The 21,924-nt window shown below is 50.5% G+C and overlaps 1 protein-coding gene across 1 annotated transcript in view; it reads left to right on the top strand.

Moving 5' to 3' along the window:
- KCNJ10 (potassium inwardly rectifying channel subfamily J member 10) overlaps nucleotides 1–20,827 on the top strand; it is a 66,335-nt gene extending 45,508 nt beyond the window's left edge. Inside the window, exon 2 of the mRNA XM_048827810.2 lies at nucleotides 13,618–20,827. Within this exon, the coding sequence (XP_048683767.1) occupies nucleotides 13,618–14,754 (1,137 nt within the window). The 3' untranslated portion in view covers nucleotides 14,755–20,827. The remainder of the gene's footprint in view (nucleotides 1–13,617) is intronic.
- Nucleotides 20,828–21,924: the final 1,097 nt, after the last annotated feature.

Below are 21,924 nucleotides of genomic sequence, written 5' to 3'. Positions count from 1 at the left end.
AGAGTGACCTTCATTAACATGTTTCTTACCTGTCCAAGCTCTTTTTAAAACATTGTGGAGTGTCTGTCCAGTATTTCTTGACGATTTCAAGGTGCTTTCATGATCACCTTGATCTCCATCCAATCCATCTTGAGCTTCTCAAGCCAAGATCTGCCAAATAATGATGGATACTTTCCTTCAATCACATACAAGGGTAAAACAACTGGTTGTCCCTCTAGTTGAACTTCCACCTGGAGTATCCCTTTTGGGAACAACTTTTCTCCAATTTAAGTCTTCAAAACTGTGGAGGTTTCTTCCAGAGGAACTTGTGACAAAGTCTGGTGATAGGTAGATGCAAGAATCAGTGAAACAGCAGCTCCAATATCAAGCTCCATTCTTATAGAAACTCCTTCAATCAAGGGCATGATCCACAGTCTGGTGATAGGTAGATGCAAGAATCAGTGAAACAGCAGCTCCAGTATCAAGCTCCATTCTTATAGAAACTCCTTCAATCAAGGGCATGATCCAGAGTCTGGTGATAGGTAGATGCAAGAATCAGTGAAACAGCAGCTCCAATATCAAGCACCATTCTTATAGAAACTCCTTCAATCAAGGGCATGATCCAGATGCCATCTCTCACTCCAGCTTCTGATAACATGTGTAGTGCTAGATTTTGGTCAATGTCACTAGAGCTCTTGTTTTTTCCCACATTATGAAGTCCTGACTTTCCTCCTTTCTTAGGTTCAATCTTCAGAGGTGTCGTCTTCGCTGGACGGTTACTCTCTGTTGCTCATCAATGAACTGTGTGACAGGTCACGGTGATGTGTCCTTTCTTCTGGCACATTCTGCAAATAATTTGGCGTGTCCAGCAATCCTCTCAGCATGCGTAGTTTGTGCACAACGGCCTCACAGAAGTTCTTTACGTTCCCATGATCCTCTTTCTCACCAATGCAGGAAGTGAACTTCTTGGTGCACACTAAAGTCCAGAGAACCCTTCTCTACAATCTTCAGGGCAACTGCTACTTCAACAGCCTTCTTGAAAGTAAGTGCTGATACAGTTGATAACTTCTTCTGGGTCAGGTCACTGTGTAGTCCAGAGACAAATTGTTCATGCAGGACATCACTTAATGGCTGTCTGAACTGACAGTGCTCTGACAGCTTCCTTAGAGCTTCAGCGAACGGTGCTACTGACTCTCCACTTCCCTGGTGTCACTCATGGAACCAATATCATTCTGCTACCATTGCTGCAGTAATCGCAGTGTATGTGGCCGTTCTGGGCACAGCTGGAGACACTAGGTCACGCAGCAGTCCATGTGCCTTCGGACCCATCGCTGTCGGCAAGGCTGAAACTCGTTGTCCGTCTGGAATGGGGTTGCAAGTTACAAATTACTCAAAACGTTCAAGGTACGCTACTCAAGAGCTGCAGTTGTCATCAGCTTCACCGACATGCTCCAGAAAAGTTGCCATTTTCTCTCCTCTGCTGTTGGACTTCACAGCTCCTGGACGTCCCTCGCCCCAAAGAAACTGTCTTTTTTGGCCCGGCACAATCTGCACTTGACCTGCCTCTTCTGGCTGTGTGCCATCGCAGCTGTCCGCAGTATTCTTCCTTCAGCTGTGCTTGGGCTCCCTCTGCTAGCTATAGACCCTCCGTGCAGGCTGAGCTGTTTCTCTTTCTCTGCCTGCTTGCATGAGGGCAACCAAAGGGCTGCTTACTTCCCCCTCACTGTTATGTTTGCAGGAGCTCCAGGCAGCAGCTTGTTCCTGTGGTCTGTTGTTAATTGCCAATTCCCGGTCGCTAGCTGGCTGGTTCTCACTGTCCCAGCAGCAAAAGCAGCAGTTGGCCACCTTGTACCTCTAGGTGAACTTTTCCCCTCCTTTCATAGTATTATTAGCGTACATTTTCCTCTTCTTCTTCAGGCAGAGGCAGCGCTGGGCACTCATGGGCTAGAAATCTTTTTCACCAAATGTTATATCTGGACCCAGCAGAGAAGGGCTTAGACACAGACCCAGAGGGAGCTGGGACCCAGCTCTCTGCTCTGGTGGTAGCTTTATTGTTCGGGCAGCAAAACTGAAAACAACATGAAACTGAGGCTTTTCACTGGGGTGGGAGGAAGTATTCAAACGTTTACAGGGACAGGACATCTCAGGGTAGATGGCAGTAAAAGGTCCGGTGGCACCAGGGTCCCATGGGATTGTGGGATGCCAACAAAGACACAGCCACCCTCAGTTGCTGTGTAGCGGTGCTGGCTTTCAGCTGCACAGCAGAGCGGTCGGGTTAGCAGCTCTGGAGGGAAGTGCTCTCAAGGTCTGTGCTTCAGGGGTGTCCCCAGAAATTTGTCACGTGATACGCAAAACTGACCCTCTCTTGTATCCACCTCCTCCCCGCTGGCTGCCCCAGGTGGGCAATCACCCTAGCTCCCCGGGGAGCTGTTCTTGAGGCTGGCACTGAGAGCATCCTGCAGGCAAAGCAGAGGGGACACGGACTGCTGGAAGTGGGGCAAGGCCAGGCAGGAGCCCTAGGGCAGGAACCAGCCCTATGGCAGAGGTGAGAAGGAAAGGCACTGGGCACCCCACGGCCCCCTATCGTTTGGGCCCCATGGTTCCTCTGTCTAGAGATAGAGTGGGAAGGGGGGGGGCGGGGCCTGGGAATCAGGCCTTCTGGGTTCTGTTCCCAGTTCTAGGGATGTATCTACTAGAGGGAAGCTGGCCTTCGTGAGTCTCATGATTTATAGTGGGGGGTTTTGAAGCCCCAAATGCTAGACCCAAGAAGGTGCAGGAGAATCTCAGTCTGCACTAAAGGAAGGGTACGTGTCTAGCCCTCGTGGCTGTGGAGAAAAGTTTGAAAATGTGATGGGAGGCTCAGAAACCAGAAAGTAAATAGATAGTGCTCAGCATTTATTAGTTTAAAAAAAAATCATGATTTTTAAGCCAATCTCGTGATTTTGGAGGGGAGGGGGAACTGGCTCACATGCTTTGAAAAACTCAGGGTTGGAATAGAACCCAGGAGTCCTGGCTCATAGCCCCCTACTTTAACCACTGCCCTCCCCAACCTGGGACAAGAACCCTAGAGTTCTGACTCATAGCCCCCGCCCCACTTTAACCACTAATCCCCACTGCCCTCCCCAAGCAGGGAATAGAACCCAAGAGTCCTGACTCCTAGCCCCCTACTTTAACCACTAGACACGAGCTGTGGGGTACAGGAGGCAACAGGGGGGCAGAGTGCCTGGGTTCTGTTCCCAGCTCTGGGATTTTACCTGTTGAGTTAAAGCAGGGGAGTTGGAGCCAGGATGCCTGGGTTCTGTTCTAATCTGGGATGAGAGTGGGTTTTTTGTATGGACTTAAGTGAGTCACTTCTCTTCTCCATCCCTCAGTTTCCCCTTCTGTAAAACTGTGGGTGCTGATCAATCATAGAATCATAGAATATCAGGGTTGGAAGGGACCCCTGAAGGTCATCTAGTCCAACCCCCTGCTCGAAGCAGGACCAATTCCCAGTTAAATCATCCCAGCCAGGGCTTTGTCAAGCCTGACCTTAAAAATCTCTAAGGAAGGAGATTCTACCACCTCCCTAGGTAACGTATTCCAGTGTTTCACCACCCTCTTAGTGAAAAAGTTTTTCCTAATATCCAATCTAAACCTCCCCCACTGCAACTTGAGACCATTACTCCTCGTTCTGTCATCTGCTACCATTGAGAACAGTCTAGAGCCATCCTCTTTGGAACCCCCTTTCAGGTAGTTGAAAGCAGCTATCAAATCCCCCCTCATTCTTCTCTTCTGCAGGCTAAACAATCCCAGCTCCCTCAGCCTCTCCTCATAAGTCATGTGTTCTAGACCCCTAATCATTTTTGTTGCCCTTCGCTGGACTCTCTCCAATTTATCCACATCCTTCTTGAAGTGTGGGGCCCAAAACTGGACACAGTACTCCAGATGAGGCCTCACCAATGTCGAATAGAGGGGAACGATCACGTCCCTCGATCTGCTCGCTATGCCCCTACTTATACATCCCAAAATGCCATTGGCCTTCTTGGCAGCAAGGGCACACTGCTGACTCATATCCAGCTTCTCGTCCACTGTCACCCCTAGGTCCTTTTCCGCAGAACTGCTGCCTAGCCATTCGGTCCCTAGTCTGTAGCGATGCATTGGATTCTTCCGTCCTAAGTGCAGGACCCTGCACTTATCCTTATTGAACCTCATCAGATTTCTTTTGGCCCAATCCTCCAATTTGTCTAGGTCCTTCTGTATCCTATCCCTCCCCTCCAGCGTATCTACCACTCCTCCCAGTTTAGTATCATCCGCAAATTTGCTGAGAGTGCAATCCACACCATCCTCCAGATCATTTATGAAGATATTGAACAAAACCGGCCCCAGGACCGACCCCTGGGGCACTCCACTTGATACCGGCTGCCAACTAGACATGGACCCATTGATCACTACCCGTTGAGCCCGACACTCTAGCCAGCTTTCTACCCACCTTATAGTGCGTTCATCCAGCCCATACTTCCTTAACTTCCTGACAAGAATACTGTGGGAGACCGTGATTCTGCCCTTATTTGGCAAAGTGTTGTGAGGTCAATAGCTGAAACATGTGAACATGTGCCCCATGTGCCCGGCAGCCTGGTAAGTAGCTGGTGATGGCACCAGGCAAGGGGCATGGGCCTGTTGTTTTGCATGTCACAGCCAGATATTTCCTCTCGCTAATTACATGTGCCCTATGCCTTCAATCATTACCCCCAACCCTGTTCACCGGAGGATCCCAAAGCACTTTATAGACACCTGTCAGCCTCACAGCAGCCCTGGGAAACTGGTCTCCTGTGGTGCTGATGGGGAAGGCGAGGCCCAGAGTGGTTACAGTAGCGGAGCCAGGAACAGAACCCAAGCATCCGACCCTCCAGTCCTGTGCTTTAGCTGCAAGATCAGCTGTAAACTCCTCTACAGTAAATTCTGGAGCTGCCTTTGTGCCCGGCCTACTCTTCCGTTCCAGTGACTGGAGCTGTCTTCCCCGGTTACTCCTCAGCCGTGCAGTGAGACAGGATTTTAGTATGCAAGGCGTTCTGGGTGACAGGCCGGTGCACTTGCGGGGGATTCGTGCTCCCGCATTCTCATGGCCCAGCTCCTCCTCTGGAGCACTGAGGACAAGTGACGGTAATGAAAGGAGAGAGAGAGAGAGAGGGAGAGCGAGGGAGGGAGGGAGAGCTCCTAGGCTGCCCGCCCTGGCGAGGGGAGGCCTGATCTAGTTAGGGCATCTTGCAGGCCGGTGCTTTATGGGTCCTGGTATCGGAGGGTCCCAGAGCATGTGACAAACCGAAAGGCACCCAAGGCTCTCTGGGGAGGAGGGTAATTAGCAAGTAACTGATGTGGCCCATCAGACACACCCACCCCCCTTCCAAAAGGGGCTCGGACATGGCAGGAGGGATGGAGAGGGAGAGAGAGAGAGGTGTGTATGGGGATAGTTAGAGGGACAGATAGATAGATGCGGGAAGTGTCTGGGGATAGATCGATAGGTTTTTGCAGGCTGCACAACGCTGCATGCAAATCCTAGTCCTTCTCCCAGAGGCGAAAGGAATGACCAGGCCTGGGCAGTGGGCATGTGAAGGAGAGGGAGGCTGTTGTGGCCAGTTGCAGGTGGCAGGAGTTGCAGAGGAGAAGACATGTGTGCCCCCAGCAGAGAGATTGTGGGGAAGCACAGGGAGGAGGCTGGTGCAGCCAGGAAGAGCAGGAGAGAGATAAGGTCGAGAGGGCCACAAGCACATCCGTGGCAGGGGTGGTTTAAGATCAGGGGAGGCCTTTATAGCTGTTGGGTGGTCCCCGGGGGTGAAACAAGTTTGTCAGGTCTCAGGCTGGTTCCTAGTGGGCGAATGGCTCTACCACAAAAATCATCTTCCCAGGCAGAAACCAGGTTTGCTCCCTCAGCAGGGATGGCAACAGCCAACCAGGTCAGAGGGACTGAGCTCCCCCTTCAACCCTGGGGCTGGTCTCTCCAGCTCATGGTCAAGGTTCACTGGCGGAGGGGGGTGAGTGGCAGCTGCTGCGGTTGGGGAAGATATCATCACCTCTCTGCTGGCAGGTCCATGTTCCATAGGAGGAGAGATCAGGGCTCCAGAGACTGAGGACTTTTTAGAGTAACTCATTTATTTACACTACATGCACCAGTCCTGGAACAGCAGTGTCCCAGACAGCAGGCCGGCAACCCCCCTCTCAGGCATCTCAGGCCACGCCCGGTCCCCAGGGCGCAGCTCTGCCCCAAGAGCCGAATGTAGTTAGAGAGATTCCACCAAACTGCCTGTTGCTTGCAACAGCTCCCCCAGAATACAACATCACCCCAAACTAACACCACTCCTATGACTGTGCAAGAGCGCCACCTGGTGACCCCTGCCAAAACAACATCAATCTCGTTAAAACCAGGCCCTAGACCAGAGCAGTGGAGTGGAGCAAACACTGTACTTGAGCCTGATTCCCCATCACCCTGCACCTGTGTACCTCAGGTCCGTGTTTACACCAGTGCAATATGGGGGGTAAATCAGAAGAGCAGTGATCTGCACTCGTGTAAATGATGACAGTGATGGAGAGTAAGGCCCACTATCTTTCAGGATGCCCCTAAGAGTGATTCTGGGAACTGCAGGCTTCAGTACGGATACACTGGTCGGAACAATAATTAAAGAGACATAACAAAGAATCCAAAATAGTTCACAGGCTGAAAAGCCAATGGGAAATTTTGTGATCACTGCCCCTGACTGGCTAAGAACTGCATGCAGCTAATGGTTATCTTTGGTTCTCCATGCGCCTTCCTGCCCCCTGCATCCTCTCTCCAGCCGCTTCCTGGTTGTGCCCACCTGTTTTGCCTTGTCTTAGACTGTAAACTTCTTGGGGTGTTACTATGTGTTTGTACCAAAATATTGCAGTTTTCATAGAAAAAAAAATTAAAAACCGGTTTTCCATGGCTGAAAACTGAAAAAAATTGCAGGGTGGTTTTATTTGGTTTTGTTTTTTTGCTTTTCAGTGGAAACCTGGAATTTTTATAGGGGGGAAAAAATCATCTGCCAGCCAAGCTATCGTTTCCAAACTGATTTAGTTTGAGTCCCTTGTGTGGACGCTGTTAAATCAGTTTGAGTGGCTTATTGCTATCCAGAAACTTGGGTTTGAACTGGCAATTTAGGGATGAAAGGTTCAATGGGCCAGATTAAAGCCCTGGTGTAACCCCTTGAGTTCTACAGCATGATAGTAGGGATGGGATTGCCTCTGTATCACCTCACATCCATCCTGTTTTATTGGTCGCCTCCACTGATCACCCAGGTCATGCTGTTCACATGGATCCCAGTGATCATGTCAATTACAAGCGGTCACGTGGATTTCTGTGAAGCTCTGCCTAGTACACGAAACCGGACACAGGCGGGGTAGAGTTTTGCCAAGCAATTCTCCCCACCAGCAGGAAATGAGCATTGATGTGGATTAGCGAGGGTGGGGGCGAGAGGAAAAAGCAAAACATTTTCTTTTCACTGCAAATTTCCGTGCCGGCAAAATGGCATCGAGCCCCGGCTGGGAATCTGTCAGCTCTTCCCAGCCAAGCAGCTGCTTTTCCTGCAAAGAAACCTCCCTGACAAACTTCCACTGGGGTGGGGGGAATTCGGAGCGGGCCGAATTCAGCGTGGAAAAAGGCAGGGCCTGGGTTCTGCACTGGACTCACCAATTTTGGGGGGATGGTTATAAAGCTGCAGACTTTGGCTTGAGAATGCTCACGGTGGCAGGGTGGAAATTCACCCTGTACAACGTAGCTTAGTTCCCACTTAAACTGCTAGTGCGTAAGTGGCGAATAGGCCCTGTGAGTCCAGGTAACTCCGGGAGCACACTTGCTCTCTGGTCACACTAATCCTAACTGAAACGGCTGCCAAATGACCCTCTCCTGATATTCATGGGGAGTGTTTAATCACCTTGAAAGTCCTTCTGGCTCAGGGCCCAATCCACAGCAAGCTGAAGTCAGTGGAAAGACTCGTATTGACTGCAAAGAGCTTAGGATCAGCTCCATAGCGTGTTCAGTCACATCACCCATTAGGGTGCCTCCCTAAGGGTAGGCAGCCTTGTTTAACAAACTGGGAATTGCACTGGGGCTCAAGAAACCTGGGTTAAATTCCTGCCTGAGCCATAGGCAGCCACGGAGTTTAGGCCAGTCACTTCTCCTGCCGTGTCCATCTGTAACATGGGGGTGACACTCCCCTACCGCCCAGAGTGCTGAGAATATAAACCCCATTAGTTGTGGTAAGGTGCCAAGCCCCTTGAGTGATGACAACAGCCTGGAGTCACCTCTAGCAGGCAGCCACCCATGGCCAGGTGAAAAGGTGTCCTCCATCAGGGTTGGGGCCAGTGCTTACGCAGCTCCAGGAGTCAGGGTTCCCGTCCACCTGCCGACTGCGGTGTGTGAATGTACGTGTTAGAACCTGGCCGCCCCAGTGGGACTCAAACCCCAAGAGGCGTCCGCTGGCTGGGAGGGGCTCATTCAACCACGTAACACACAGCAGGAGCTACTGCATCGGTTCCCTGCTGACAGCTGTGCGGTGTGTGATGCGTAACCAGGGTGGGAGAGACAGCTGAGAAGCGGGACTGCCCTGTGCATTTCTGGTGATGGCAGCCCCACCGTCAGAGGAAGGAAGAGTTAGAGAGCCAGCTGGTGGCCTGGGCTCAATTCCCTGCTCCACCGCAGAACTCCCAGATGACCTGGGGCAAGTCACTCCGGGCTTGACCCACAAGGATATTCAGGTGCCTAACTCCCTCTGGCGGCTCTGGGGACAATGGGGATTACAGCACTGCCATGCTGATAATGAGCACCATCAATGTACTAGATGGAGGTAGGGTCAGAGACGTCCACCCCTGCTGGCCTGGCCTGCAGCCAGCATTATCCCTCTACAGGTGTCCACGAAAGTGAGCAGGGGTCAGAGGGGTCACATGATCCTTTTATCTTCCCTTGGCCCCCCCCCCCCCCCCCCGTAAAAGCGGCACCATCACCCTCCTTCTCATCCTAACTCCCTGAGCTCCCCCTCCTGTTCATCACTGTGTACTGCACGTACTGCTCTATGTTATCCCTGGGAATTAGCTGAAAATTTTTTGCCCATAGTTAAGGGAGAACTCATTTGCTGGTGAACATAATCTCGTGGTGACTTGAACTTCAGAGAGATACAGGACCAGGGCAAAGCCTTCCCTAAGCCAGTCTAAATTAAAGAGGGGCTCTGGGTAAAGTCTTAGGGCAGCTACTAATGAGGTCTGCTGAATAGCGGGCTAGACTGGGAATCAGGGGACCTAGGACCTTGGACAGGTCCTATCCCACACCTTGTCTTAAATGCTTTGAGGCAGGGACTGCCTCTGTGTCTGTACAACACCCAGAGCCATAGAGCCCTGGGCTCTGGCTACAATAATAAAAATGCAAACATACCTGCTCAAGTGCCCAGCTGATATGGGGGTAGGAAATCCATGACTGGTGAGAGCTTTCACAGCTATGCTGGGCCCTGACATGTGGGTCAATCACTATCACGCCACTGATCTACTTATCCACGGTGGTTATTGAGCTTTCTACACTGCCTAGTTAACCAATAATAGCAAATCCATGTACGGGATCATGCCCCCTGTGCTCCGGGCAGCAGTGGGGTTAGAGTGACACTTTCTGGGGAAAATGGGGAAAGGAGGTTTGGCTTATCTATTACTATTGAAGGGACCAGGACATGAGAACGACCTGATTTGTTCCCTAGCCCTTCGTGAATTCACAGCGTTTAAGGTACCATTAGATTGTCTCCTGTGATTGCCTGTATACCACAGTCCTTACCTTTCACCCATTGCCCCTGAGCTGAGCCCAGTAACTTGTGTTTGGCTAAGGCGTATCTTCCAGAACGGCAGCCAGGCTTGAGCTGAAGACCAAGAGATGGAGAACCCATCACTGCTCTTGTTCCAGAACTTCATTACCTGAACTGTTAAAAACCACGTGCCTTATTTCTAATTTGAATTTGTCTGGCAGCAGCTTATTGGGTCATGTCATGCTTTGCTAGCTGAAAGAGCCTTTTAGTACCCGAGATTTTCTCCGCATGAAGATACACGCTGTAATCAAGTCACCTCTCAGTCTTCTTTTTGACAAGCTAAACAAGTCCTTGCTCAGGAAGAGGCTGAAGTAACTCACCATCGAAGCGTCCGGTGACCTCATGCCTCCCTTGTTGCAAGCACGGTGGAGCAGAACTGATAGTAGCAACAAATAAAACGTGTAAGGGGGGAGACTAGGAATGAAACGGTAGAGGAAGGCTGGTCCTGGGGTCAGTCATGGGGCCCACTCACCACAGCAGCGCCTCCTGCTGGCTGTCACGGGGATTAGCTCTGCCAGCCCACGTGCCCTCTCCTGGTGGTGCCTCTCCCATCATCATCTCCGCCTGCAGACCCGCCTCAAGCCAAGTACTACAGTGTCCTTTTCAGGACTCAGCCCTCCAGTCATGCCACCATCAGTATTTCCCCGTTTCCAGGATGTGTGTGTGTGTGTGTTTGTGTGTGTACGGGGAATTACTACCCTTGTCCAAATCCTGCCACTTTCCCAGTGGTGGAGGAGGAGTACCCAGGCCCACCCATTACTCTGGGTCCCTGCCCAGGGACCCTGTGCATAGCAGCCTGCTTCTGAGCTTCTTTAACTTCTGTCTCTGCTGCTTCAATACCCTGCGCCACTTCCCCGAGGCCCCAGCACCATCTTCACTCTCTTCTCCAGGCATTCAGCCCACTAGTCTCAGCAGCCAGCCAGGAGCTCCCTCACACTCCCCTCAGTCTCTGCTAGCAGCTGCTCTGTCCAAGGTACTGCTAATCCTCTCAGCTCCTCAGGGATACCTTGCTCATTCGCTGAACCACTGACTGTCTCTGGCCCTGCAGCTCCTTTTATGTGAGCCCCCCGGGCCCTGATTGGCTATTCTGTGCAGCCTCCCTCCAATTGGCTGCTTCCTGTGCAGCCTCCCTAAGCTTCTTGGAGGACTCACCTCCACTGCTCCTTTCTGGGACAGGGTGTGGCAGGCCCATGAAGCCTCCATTAACCCCTTCCTCTCCGGTACAGGTGAATACCCCATCACAGGGTCAAAGCCCTGACCTAAACTAGCCCTTGGATGACAGCGGTTCTATTTCCTTCTCTACTATACACTCTCCATGCGGCCTTGGGCAACTTATTTGGGCCCAGAGTCTCAGAGATGCTTACAGCACCTACCTCAATGTGAGTTAGATGCCTGCATTTCTTTGGGGATCTGGCCCTTAATCTCTCTGCCTCAGTTCCTCCTCTGTAAAACAGGGAGTGGGGGAAAGTAACGTTTGCTTTCCCCCTACCCATCATCTGTTTAGACTCTGAGCTCTGTGAGGGGCCAGGCCTCTCACACACTACATGTTTGTGCAGCACCTGGCCCCATGGGACCCTGATCTCAGCTGGAGCCTCTCGGAGCCACTGTCGTACAAAGAAGTAAGAATAGGCCTAGCGTCAAAAGGGCCAATTTCTAAGGTTTGAAAGGATCTGATGCATTGGCTTTGGGGTCCTTTTCCGGGTCTCTAGAGAGTCTTCAGGCTGAAAAAAATACAATCTGAAGACTTTTGAGGACCAGTTTAGCAGCCTTGGGAAGTTCCTTGGGGTGAGATTAGAGTCATAACTATAACATCCTCTCCTGGTAATGACACCTGCCCCGATCCCAGGACACACCCCCAGCCTGTAAGCGCTCAGGCTGCTTCAAGGATCTAGGGAGTCGGGTCACATCTGGGTCATTTCCAAATAAGATCAGGCTCCTTGCTCAGTTCCAACTCAGGCTAGAGCCCAGTGGTCTCAGGGATTCACATGCTACTGTACAGAACTGCCCAGATGTGTGTCATAGGCCCTCTACTGCTAATGGCTAATGGATATGCCCATTAGTTCAGGTTGCACGGGCATGTACTGGTAGAGAAGGAAGTTCACATCTGGCTTCCTTCCCATCTTGAAAGGGATGATCAGCCACTTCCATCCCTCCCCAGCTGCAACCCTTTGCTGGACCAGAAAGCTATGTGTCAGGCAGGAGTAGGCTGTGTGTGGTGGTGGGGGGGGAGGAGGATTTGTAAAGTCCACTGCACATATTGCCCACCCCCCTCCTGCACCAGACTGTGGAAAAATTAATTTCACCCAAGAATACTTTGCTGCTCCACACCCTTAACCTGTGGAACCCCCTCGACACACATACCTTGAGAGTGATCCTATTGGCAAAACAGGGGAAGGCTCCAATGATAGATAGATAGATAGATAGATAGATAGATAGATAGATAGAAATGACAATCGTTTGCTAGCTAGATAGATTCATATGGCAAGAGACAGGCAGTGTCTGCTGGTTCGTATACACTGCAATAAAAGACCCATGGCATCACGTCTCAGAGCAGGGTCAAATGACTTGGGTTTGTGGGGCTATAAATAGCAGCGGAGACGTTGGGACTGGAGCCTGGGTTCTGGGACCCTCCCCCAGCCAGGTTTTAGAGCCCAGGCTCCAGCCCCAGCCCCAACATCTGCGCTGCTGTTTTTAGCCCCATGGCCTGAGCCCCATGAGCCTGAGTCAATTGACCTGGACTCCGAGACTCAGTGTGGCAGGTTTTTCTTTGCAGTGTAGATGTACCCTTAGGGTGAAATGTTGGCCCTAGTGAAGTCAGCAGGAGTTTTACCATTGACTTCAATGGGTCAGGATTTCCCCTCTCTGTCAGGTAGGTAGCTGGATTGTTTGGTCTGTCTGTCTCTGTCTGTCTGACCGGCAGATTAGATCCAGTGCTACTGACAGAGTGGTTGACTTTCTACTTCACCCACAGGCCTTGTAGAATTACAGTCATGGCCCATCTGCTTCCAATTACAGCACTTAATAGCTGACAATGAAATGAAGGAGATCACATCCATGCCTGGGTATTTAATACCTGTGTCGATCCCCATTTGAAAAGCTGGCACATTTGGTTTCATGACAGTACACAGTGGGAACGAAAGAGGTCTGCGCATTGAGTTTATCAGTGTAAGTCATTTCAGTTCTTGCAAATCTACAAGGAACTGGTAGGGTTGTCGAAGAAGAAGAAAAAAAGAAGAAGGATTGGATTCTTGTTGCGCTAGGTGCTGTACAAACATAAAAGACTGTCCCTGCCCAGAAGCAGCGTAGAATCTAAAAGATATTGTATTACTAAGTCATTTATTATTAAAACTAATAGAATCCTGCCCCCTCGTGGTTAATTAGCAATTTTCTCTTCCAGGCTTCTCCAGTATTTGAAGTGCGCGGGGGAGAAAGACTGATAAGTGAGCCCAGGAATCAGAAGGGCTAATAAACACACTATGGTGTCCCTGGTGGAGATAGAGGGCAGGATCTCAATCACAAAAATCCTATGGTGATCATTGAATGAAACATTTAACATTCCTAGACCTAACAGCAAATAGAAACTGCCCCTTGTCTCCCTTCCGTACAGTCGGCTAAAGTGGCAAACATTCATTAACTTTAATAATAAATTACTGAGTAATACATTATCCAACCCAGCAATCCTCATACAGGCTGTCTGTCTGCCTGTCTCATCCAGCTGCTGTCCATGCTCAGCCCCTCGTTGTGTCTGAGCTCAGCCCACCCTGAGGTGGCTCCTAACCATGTCCATCCCTTTTGCCCTTTCCTCCAGATGACTTCCGCCCCCAAGGTGTACTACAGCCAGACCACCCAGACCGACAGCCGCCCCCTCATCGGCTCTGGCCTGCGCAAGCGGCGCGTGATGACCAAGGACGGCCGGAGCAACGTGCGGATGGAGCACATCGCTGACAAGCGGTTCCTCTATCTCAAGGACCTGTGGACCACCTTCATCGACATGCAGTGGCGCTACAAGCTGTTGCTCTTCTCCGCCACATTTGCCGGCACCTGGTTCATCTTCGGGGTGATCTGGTACCTGGTGGCCTTGCTGCACGGGGACCTACTGGAGTTCGACCCCCCGGCCAACCACACCCCATGCGTCATGCAGGTGCACACACTGACTGGAGCATTCCTCTTCTCCCTGGAGTCCCAGACCACCATTGGCTACGGCTTCCGCTACATCAGCGAGGAATGCCCCTTGGCCATTGTACTGCTCATCAGCCAGCTGGTTCTCACCACCATCATGGAGATCTTCATCACTGGCACTTTCCTGGCCAAGATCGCCCGTCCCAAGAAGAGAGCTGAGACGATCAAGTTCAGCCAGAACGCAGTGGTAGCCCAACACAATGGCAAGACCTGCCTGATGATCCGGGTGGCCAACATGCGCAAGAGCCTGCTGATTGGCTGCCAGGTGACTGGCAAGCTGCTCAACACCTACCTCACCAAGGAAGGGGAGTGTGTCCGACTTAACCAGGTCAATGTGGACTTCCACGTGGACACGGCTTCTGACAGCCCCTTCCTCATCCTACCCCTCACCTTCTACCATGTGGTGGATGACTCCAGCCCCTTGCGGGACACGGCCCTGCGCACGGGCGAAGGAGACTTCGAGCTGGTGGTGATCCTCAGCGGCACGGTGGAGTCGACCAGCGCCACCTGCCAGGTGCGCACCTCCTACCTGCCTGAGGAGATCCTGTGGGGCTACGAGTTCAGCCCAGTCATCTCCCTCTCAGCCAGCGGCAAGTACGTGGCTGACTTCAGCCTGTTTGACCAGGTGGTCAAGGTGTCGCCTTTGTGCTGCGTCCACGAGACAGTGCGGTTCGGGGACCCCGAGAAGCTGAAGCTGGAGGAGTCCTTCCGGGAGAAATCAGAGCGGGAGGGCAGCCCCCTGAGCGTCCGCATCAGCAACGTCTGATCCTGCCCACCGCACACTGAGCTCCAAGGAGATTCGCTTCACCCTTTCTTTTTAGCTGTTTTTTTCCCCTGGTCTCTTTCTTTCTTTCTTTCTTTCTTTCTTTCCTTCCATGTCTCACGGGGCAACTCCAGTGCTCCACTCTTTTTGGGAACGCACCGGAGGATGGCAGCTTTAGTTCCCCCAAAAGTGCCACTCCTGTCCTCGCTGGGCCCGGGAGGCCCTGGGCCCAAGGGAGCAGCTGGGATGCAACTCTTCCATCCTCCATGCCAAAGCATTTTCCAATCCCTCCTTTTCAGTGGCGTGGTGGCGGCAGCATGACTGTCTGGGAGCACCGGGGCCCCCTGGGGGACAGCTGGTCACCAGCCAGGAGGACTGCATCCTCCCGCCACAGAACACAGATTCTGTAGGGTGTGGGGGGGTAACTACTCTGCCTTTGATCTGACCCCGTCCTCACCATGCAGACTCAAGCCTAATGCCCAGCTAACCTGCCAGCGAGAGACAGTGCCAGGTGGCCCCAAGAGAAGCTGGCACCTCCCTCCCCTGCCCAGGACCTAGGAACATAGCAATGGCTACACTGGATCCAGCCAAGGACCCGTCTAGCCGCCCATCTCCAACAGTGGCCAGCACCAGCATCCTCAGAGGCTGAAACTCTGTAGCAATGGAATAAGCTGCCCATGGGGAAGTTTTCCTCCTGACCCCCACTGGCCCTGAAGCAGACCAGTGGATAGCCCCTTCCAAAGCTCTTGGTTGTTTTCTTAGATCCTTACTCTTCTAACTCTGGATCGTCTTGTTACACAGAAAAAGGCCCAGTCCTTTTGCAAATCCTGCTAAGCTTCTGACCCTTGTGGCAGTGAGTTCCACCGGCTCACTGTGGGAAAAAACATTTGTTTAAATTTGCTGTGGGGAGCTTTGGGGGGAGGATTTTGCCAACAGAAACAATGGATCTCTGAGAGCCCCCAAACTGTCTCCATGGGAATGAAGAGAGGGCAGCATGAAGCTTTGAAAAGAGAAATGGTCCCAGTTCAAAACACCTTCTGCCATCCACAGGCCTTCATGTGGTCCATGGTGCTGGTCTATTTTCCTGGGATGTTGTGCATACAGTCTAGGGGCCTGACGGGAGATTAATCCCCTTTGCTTGCTTCTCAGCACCAGGGACAGCTGGACCCAGGGCTGGCAGAGCCACACACAGACCTCAGAGCCAGCAATTAGAGAGACTGCACACTGGGTTTGTGTCCCTGCTGTCAAGCAGCACCAGCATCCAGTGCTCATCACCCTGGGTTCCTCTCTCAGACCTCTCTGGGGATTTTCGTCACACCTGAAGGAAGCTGCACTTCAACCGGAACCAGGTGCAGCTTTTGCATCATCAGCTTGGGTTGGCTCTTGTCCACACAATGGTTATAACACTGTGACAAATCGGACTTGGATTTCACTGCTGTTATCACCATGCTGCAGGCTTGGGAGCGCACGGCGGTAGTCGCTCCCAGCCACTGCAGCCTGCGCTCAAGGAGAACCCTCATCAACTCTTAGCAATACAGGGCCTGTGATGGGTGGTCAAGCAGTTCTGATTCCATCCAGAAGAGAGCAGTGGTGACAGACCCACCAGCCAGTATGAATCCCCTGCATTCAAGCCGGAAACCAGCAATACCCCAGAGAAGTTAAAACGAAGGTGGACACTTACCTCTCCTTTGTACCCGAGCCCCAGGTACAGGCATGCAGCTTAGACCCAGCCTTACCTCCACTGTCCCAAACAGACCTGCTGTGATCTCGTTCTTTATTACTGTAAATTACTGACATCAGAAATGCTGAATCCAGAAGCTGAGGCTATGGGAAACCTGATCGGTGTTAAAGAAATGTTTGATCCCACTTCATCCCAGGCTCTCTGATCTGCCAGCTATCGCATCCGATCTCTGTCACACATTTCAAGGATCAGTGTCTTGGAAGTCTGGGAACTGAGCAGGGACATTATACACTGATCTGCAGTACTGTGTCTGTGTTTAAGGTGCCATTTGAAATTGATTTTCTGCCTGCCACATGGTCCCTGTAACAGTTTACTCATGGGTCAGTTTCTTTCATTTAAGGGTTTTGGAGAGTTTTTTATTATAGTTTTAAAAAGAAAAAATCTTCATAAAATATACATTGACAAACATTCACAATGGAGAAGCTCTAGATTGAACAGTATTTATAAATCTTCTAACTTTTTAAAAGGCAAAGGACTATTCAGGGAACTACATGTTGGCTGAATTGTTCTCTGCTGTGTGAAAACGAAGTGAAACCATGTTTAATTTTCTGTCTCCCTAGAAACATGGTATCGTGTAAAAATGCAGACAGACTAGTTTAGTTTATTAACTGGAGTGATGGTAATAGCTTCCACAGAGAGTTCTTTTTAACGAGTAAAGAGTTTAAAAAAAAAAGCCCAGAAAAACAAAAGCTTAATATTTACACAGCAGCTAGTAACAGGTCAGAGCTATTTTGACATTGCTTTTAAAATGGCACACGTGCGTTACAAAATCCCTAGTGGATAACTGCTGCAGAGGCATTTTCCAAAGCTGAATATCAGAGTTGTTCTGCTATTTCCCTTTGCAAAATGCCAGCAAAGATTGGATCACATGATGGAAATGTCCCACAGAAAACACCACAGTCTGATAGATTATCTCTGGGTTGGTTCAAAAAACCCAAAGGTAGGCTCAGATTATCTATTAAATTCTAAAGAACCCTATAATTTCTATCTCCCCCTGTTCTGTTTCTAGAGCTCATTGTTGGTTTCATCCCTACAAAACCATACAGAATTTTTCCCATCAGGGATATTAAAGTAGAATTACTATGCCCTGAACTAGCTGCCGGTCAGTTTCAGCGCTGATATTCCCTGAATGCAGAAAAAAATTGTTTGTTTATAACCATGTAACTTACAAATGTCAGTTTCACATCCACTCCTATCCCTTTAGACAGTGAGGATAATCACAACACGCCTAGATATTGCCAGGCCAGGGGACTGAAGAGAGCATATCCTGATGGAGAAGGGAGGGCCCTGGATTGAGATTAAGGCTACGACTTTGCCATGCCAATTTTTAGTTAATTCCATGGTGGAGGTGTGGGGAAAAAAACCCATAGTCATGGAAAGGTCATGGCTTAGTTGTGGGGGCATTGAGAACGAGCCTGGCCCGCACTCATTCCGGAACAGCGGCTCCTGTCCCTTGGGGCAGGGGCTGACTCCCCGTTCCGGGCCATCGCAGCACTACTCAGGTTTGGTGCATCCACCTCTCCACGGAGGCGGACACACCATATTTGAGTGGCGGAGCGACTGTGTGGTCCACGTCGCAATGCCCAGTGCGGGGGGGGGCAGGCCCACAGGAGCTGCCTTTACCAGGGTCATGGACCTTATTAAAATTCACGCCTACCATGAACACTGTGATGCGTATAAAGGGAGATTATTTTTGGAGGATGCAGGACATAGACACACTCTATGGTTCTCTTTGGCTCTTCAGCTGTCAGTCTATGTCAGGGTCTCTCTGAATTCTGGCCTGGGTTATATGTAGGCATGCATCCAGCATGCATCCTCCTGCTGCAATACTGGCTCACCCTGTAGCATCAGAGCAGAGCTGTGATTACAGATGCTGCTGAACGATATAGCTTAATGTCCAGCTTCAGGCCAGCACAAAGAGCTTTTATTATTAGTGTTATGTTAGCACCTATAGGCCCCATCTGCTAGGTGCTGTACATACCCATAGTGAGAGACAGTCCCTGCCCCAAGAGCCAGCAATCTACATAGACAAAGGGGAAACAGAGAGGAAAAATGACAGGGTCAAGATCATACATCATGCCACTAGCAGAGCCAGGGACAGACGCCAGGTCTCCTGCAGCCCAGGCTGGTGCCTTTCCCACTTTAAATATCCCCGTGGTGCTGCCTTCCAGCAGCCCTGAGCCTGCCCCTGCTTCAGGAGGTAGGAGCTTTGCCATATGCCGCAGCGGGCAGCCCAGAATTCAGGCACATTCCACACACAATTAACTGCTCTGAAGACAGTGCCATGGGCTCCTATGAGATGGAGCCAGCACCCCACTTGGGAGCAAAAGTTTCTATTAAAAAAAGGAGTACTTGTGGCACCTTAGATACTAATCAATTTATTTGAGCATAAGCTTTTGTGAGCTACAGCTCAGGTCATCGGTTTCTGTTGTAATCAGCAATACGGCCTTCATTGTGATTGGCAATCAGCTTCCTCCTTCACCTGGGTTCTTTCCCAGCATTGTAGCCTTGATGTAAACCCAGCTGCTTCCCTTCATTTTCCCTCAGGACTGATGACAAAGGTCATTAATGGCTTGTCTCTCCCCCGCAATAGGGAACAGGACACTGCCATCAGCCCAGCTGGCATCTGAGTGCTTGTTTTCATCCAACGTCCCCAAGAGCTCCGCCAGTTTTACAGAACGATTACAAACCAAGATTACTTCACTCACCACTGAAATGCAGCCACCTCTGGGCCAGCACTCGGCAGCTGTTTAACAGCTGCATGTCCACGCTGCACAGAAGTTTAAGGCAGGAAGTGAAGAAGGATTTTTTATCCACTTGTGACAGGAGAATTTAGCTTGGCCAAATGTTTTACCCAAGGTGGGATCTGGCAATTAGTGCAACACCTGCCATGGGATTTTAAATTCTTATTCTGTATTGTGGTAATTATGGACAGGACCCCATGGAGCTAAGCACTGTACAAACATGGAACAAAGAGATGGTCTCTGCCCCAAGGAGCTGACAGTCTAAGCAAATGACTGCACGTGATTGGGACCTCACTGTTATCTCTCGTCTGCCAAATCAACCACTGGGTCAGGCTCCCAGGTGCTGTAAAGCAGATGTAGCGCCATCCAGGGGGAGCCAAGCCAGTCTGCACCAGCTGAGTGCCTGGCCCACTGTGTGTCAGGGGATGAAAATGGAATTGTTTGGAAAAGAAACAGAGAGCATCACAAATTCATCATTTTGCCTGGAGTTAGGCTGTGATTAAGATCCAACCTCCTCTCCCCACCTCCAACTTTTTCCTGAGTTAGAATCTGAAAGCTCTTTACTTTGTGGTGCTGAAACTTTGGTTACTGGCTGGGAGGAGAATCCCTGGATCATTTCATTTAGAATGTTAGAGCTCCTGGATTCTAGAATCTGGAGCCTTGTAGCACTTCCTGGGTTCTACCATTCCAAGTCTTGCAGAATTTTAAGGGCTACGTTCCATTTAGGAGAAAGAAAAAGAGAATTTTTTTTAAAGCTCTTTGATGCTTAAAGAATTTCCATGGGATTTTTTAACAGGTTGACAGTTAAATTTAGCAACTATAAAAAATTCTTGTGGAGAAATAGCCCCCGGGGTAGGGAGGCAGATGTCACGGGGTGGGGTAGAGAACAGGCAGAGAAAGTGCAAAAGTAGAAGAGGGAAGAGGTATTTGAGAAAGAACATTATAAAACCTGGATGATCTTTAGAAAAGTTCTAGACTTTTCCCATTGCCCCAGACATGTCTCTCTCCTATCTCTGAGTCCTGGCTGCTGTGTATGTGTGCCCCTGCCTTCTACCTGAGAGAGTCAGAATAGGCCTTTTCTACTTCACAAACCAGGTCACATCGTGCAGCATAAAATCGAGGCCTTGACTTCACGTGGTCATTAAAACAATGGCTTGCCCTTCTCTACCATCTTTCTTCCAAGGATCTCAAACATTCTATAACGAAGTCTGACAACTGTCTTGTGAGGCAGGCAAGGGAAAGCTTCACCAACCACTGAAATGCAGCCACCTCTGGAGTGGAACGCAGCAGCTAGTCAACAATGCATAACAACACTGTGTAACAGCTTCGCATATAAAGTGAAGAAGAATAGAGTAAATTATGGCCATGATACAGGGGTATGACCAGAGTTCAGGTTTGATCAGGATACCAGAGTTACTCTTAGGAAGAGCACCATGAGATTTTTCATGACAAGACGAGGTCAGGAGGACATCGATTTCACCTGTACAGGCTGGAGCACACAATAAATACTCCCACACCTCCAGCCACACAGTACCTCTAGCCCCATGCTGGGGCCTTCATTCCATTCCTATCCAAAGGGAAAAGCACGTGCCACGTAACTGCAAATGCCACTCCAGTGAGCTATCTACAGATCTCCCCCCTAAGTAGGATGTAGGATCAACCTGGCATCTTCAGCACCAAAGGCACAGCCGCATCCTAGTCAGTTAAAGGAGTCACTGCCTTAACTGCTAGTATGAGCGGTCTCAGTATATATTTATATGGACCAGTCATGAGAGGGGAACATGACACACTTAGCCAGAGGGCTAGATCCAGGCCACACCAGCTGTAGTCCTGGGCCTGATTTTCAGTCATGTTAAGTCCTCTTTACACTGGCGGGGCAGGCGGGGGAGCGGGGGGGACCGGGTGGGGGGGCTGAAAGTCGGTGTAGCATAATTTGCAGCCCCTCTGTGCTGCCAGAGCTGTGCAAAGGTGCCAGACAGCATAACGGAGCGAATCCAGCCCAGATAAATTACACGAGGTTACAACAAACAGGCAGGACCTGATTCCCCATGGCGCAGCCTCTCACGCCATCACTTACCCCTGGGCAAAGTGGGTGTTGCACTACAGAAATAAGAGTATTTTATGCCCACTTTGGCCCTGGTGTAAAGGATGTCACACTGGAAATCTGGCCCACAGGTGCCATATGAAGATACATTTACAACCCCCTCCCCCGGCCCATAACTCCCCAGAGTGTCTTTCTGGTGTAAATGTTTGAAGAATCCGATTACAAAAACTCCAGACTAGCGTTGTCAGAAGAACCTGGGTCTCACATGGTCAGATCCTACTGAATGTCCTATCTCCCATTGCCCTCTTTGAGACACCCAATTGCCCTGCCCCTGGCATGGCCTTGGCATTCTAGGTCTTGTGCCAACAAGTGAAGCCAACAGGTTCTTTAAAGGTGGAGCCATTGGGTTTAGGCGTCACATCTGGATTTTTGCAGCACTGATATTTTAAAGGTGTACTGGAGACTGAGATGAAGGACCCACTGTGGAGAGGTCGATAAGACAGCAAGAGTTCCCAACTCTGCCACTGTTGCCAATGCATGTGATTTTATCGTGATTCTCGTGATAGCTGGTGCTTTTCTTAATGCCCCAGCTCCTGGAGTCCTGGGATAATATAGGCATCTCAGCTTTTGTTTTGTTTTAGAGG

The sequence above is a fragment of the Caretta caretta genome, chromosome 24, assembly GCF_965140235.1.
Source record: "Caretta caretta isolate rCarCar2 chromosome 24, rCarCar1.hap1, whole genome shotgun sequence".
In the NCBI taxonomy this organism is placed as follows: Eukaryota; Metazoa; Chordata; order Testudines; family Cheloniidae; genus Caretta; species Caretta caretta.
The sequence above is the reverse complement of the archived record's forward strand: the minus strand, read 5'-3'. Positions and strand labels throughout refer to the sequence as shown.